Here is an 888-nt window from a genome sequence, read left to right as displayed (position 1 = left end):
CCGCAGCCCCGGCGCGCGCCGCCCCGCAGGGCCTCCTTACTCTCTTTACTCGCCATCTTGCGTCGTCGGGTCGTTCGCCCCTCGTTGCCGCTTCAGACTCCTCTCGCTAACGAAGAGCAGCCGCTGGCGCTCTTGCCCTTCTCAGGCACCTCACACACTCCTAGACCTGGAAGCCCGAGCTCGGTCTGGCTGCCTGGGTGCTCCCCAGACGCCGCGCCCTTCTCCTCGGCCTCCTCCCCGCTTGCGGGTACCGAGGTCTGAGGCGCTCTTCTCTCTCTCTCCAAACTTGGAACGAGACTTTTCAACCCGCGCCTCTCAGCCCGCCCAGGCAGCTGAGCGCAGGCGCATCCGCCCTGGGAAAAAATGAGAGGCGGTGGAGAGGCGGGCCTGGGAGCCGACGGCTTCGCAGCTTAAACCAATCGCGTGCGGCGGGCGGGTGTTACGCGGCCTTCGGAGGCGGGCTTCTCTGAAGTGGGTGGGCCGTTCCGCGGCAGGAAGTAAGTGAGGCGCAGGCGCGAGGCCTGGTTCGGCGCTCCCAGGGCTGGCCGCGGGGGCGGATGGGGCCGCGCGGGGGTGGGGTGGATGAGGCAACGCGGGGGTGGGGCGGATGGGAGCGCAGTGTGCTGGCTGCGCGGGGGCCGCGAGCCCCAAGGCCGAGAAGCCCTGGGGCCCGCGGGGCGTGGTTGCTCGAAGCAGCAGTAGCAGCGGTGGGGGTGTGAGGGGGGCAGGGAGGCTGCAGCCGCTTAGCCAAGCAAAATCTCAGAGCGAGAGAGGAAAATGGTTTCCTAGTCTCGAGAGATTACTGTGCCCTCAAAGTCTCCCAGATAATCACGGATATGCAATTTTTTTCTGCACCCCCACAAACGTTCCCATCCAGCTTTTACGGGG

The 888-nt window shown here is 66.3% G+C and overlaps 1 protein-coding gene across 1 annotated transcript in view; it reads right to left on the bottom strand.

Moving 5' to 3' along the window:
- Positions 1-357, bottom strand: part of Rbbp7 (RB binding protein 7, chromatin remodeling factor) — a 21,927-nt gene extending 21,570 nt beyond the window's left edge. Inside the window, exon 1 of the mRNA XM_008852212.2 lies at positions 41-357. Coding sequence (XP_008850434.1) covers positions 41-56 — 16 coding nt within the window. The 5' untranslated portion in view covers positions 57-357. The remainder of the gene's footprint in view (positions 1-40) is intronic.
- Between the last annotated feature and the right edge of the window lie 531 nt (positions 358-888).

Source organism: Nannospalax galili, unplaced genomic scaffold, assembly GCF_000622305.1.
Source record: "Nannospalax galili isolate Female #2095 unplaced genomic scaffold, S.galili_v1.0 scaffold325, whole genome shotgun sequence".
NCBI classification, from domain to species: domain Eukaryota; kingdom Metazoa; phylum Chordata; class Mammalia; order Rodentia; family Spalacidae; genus Nannospalax; species Nannospalax galili.
This window is presented reverse-complemented; position numbering and strand designations above follow the sequence as displayed.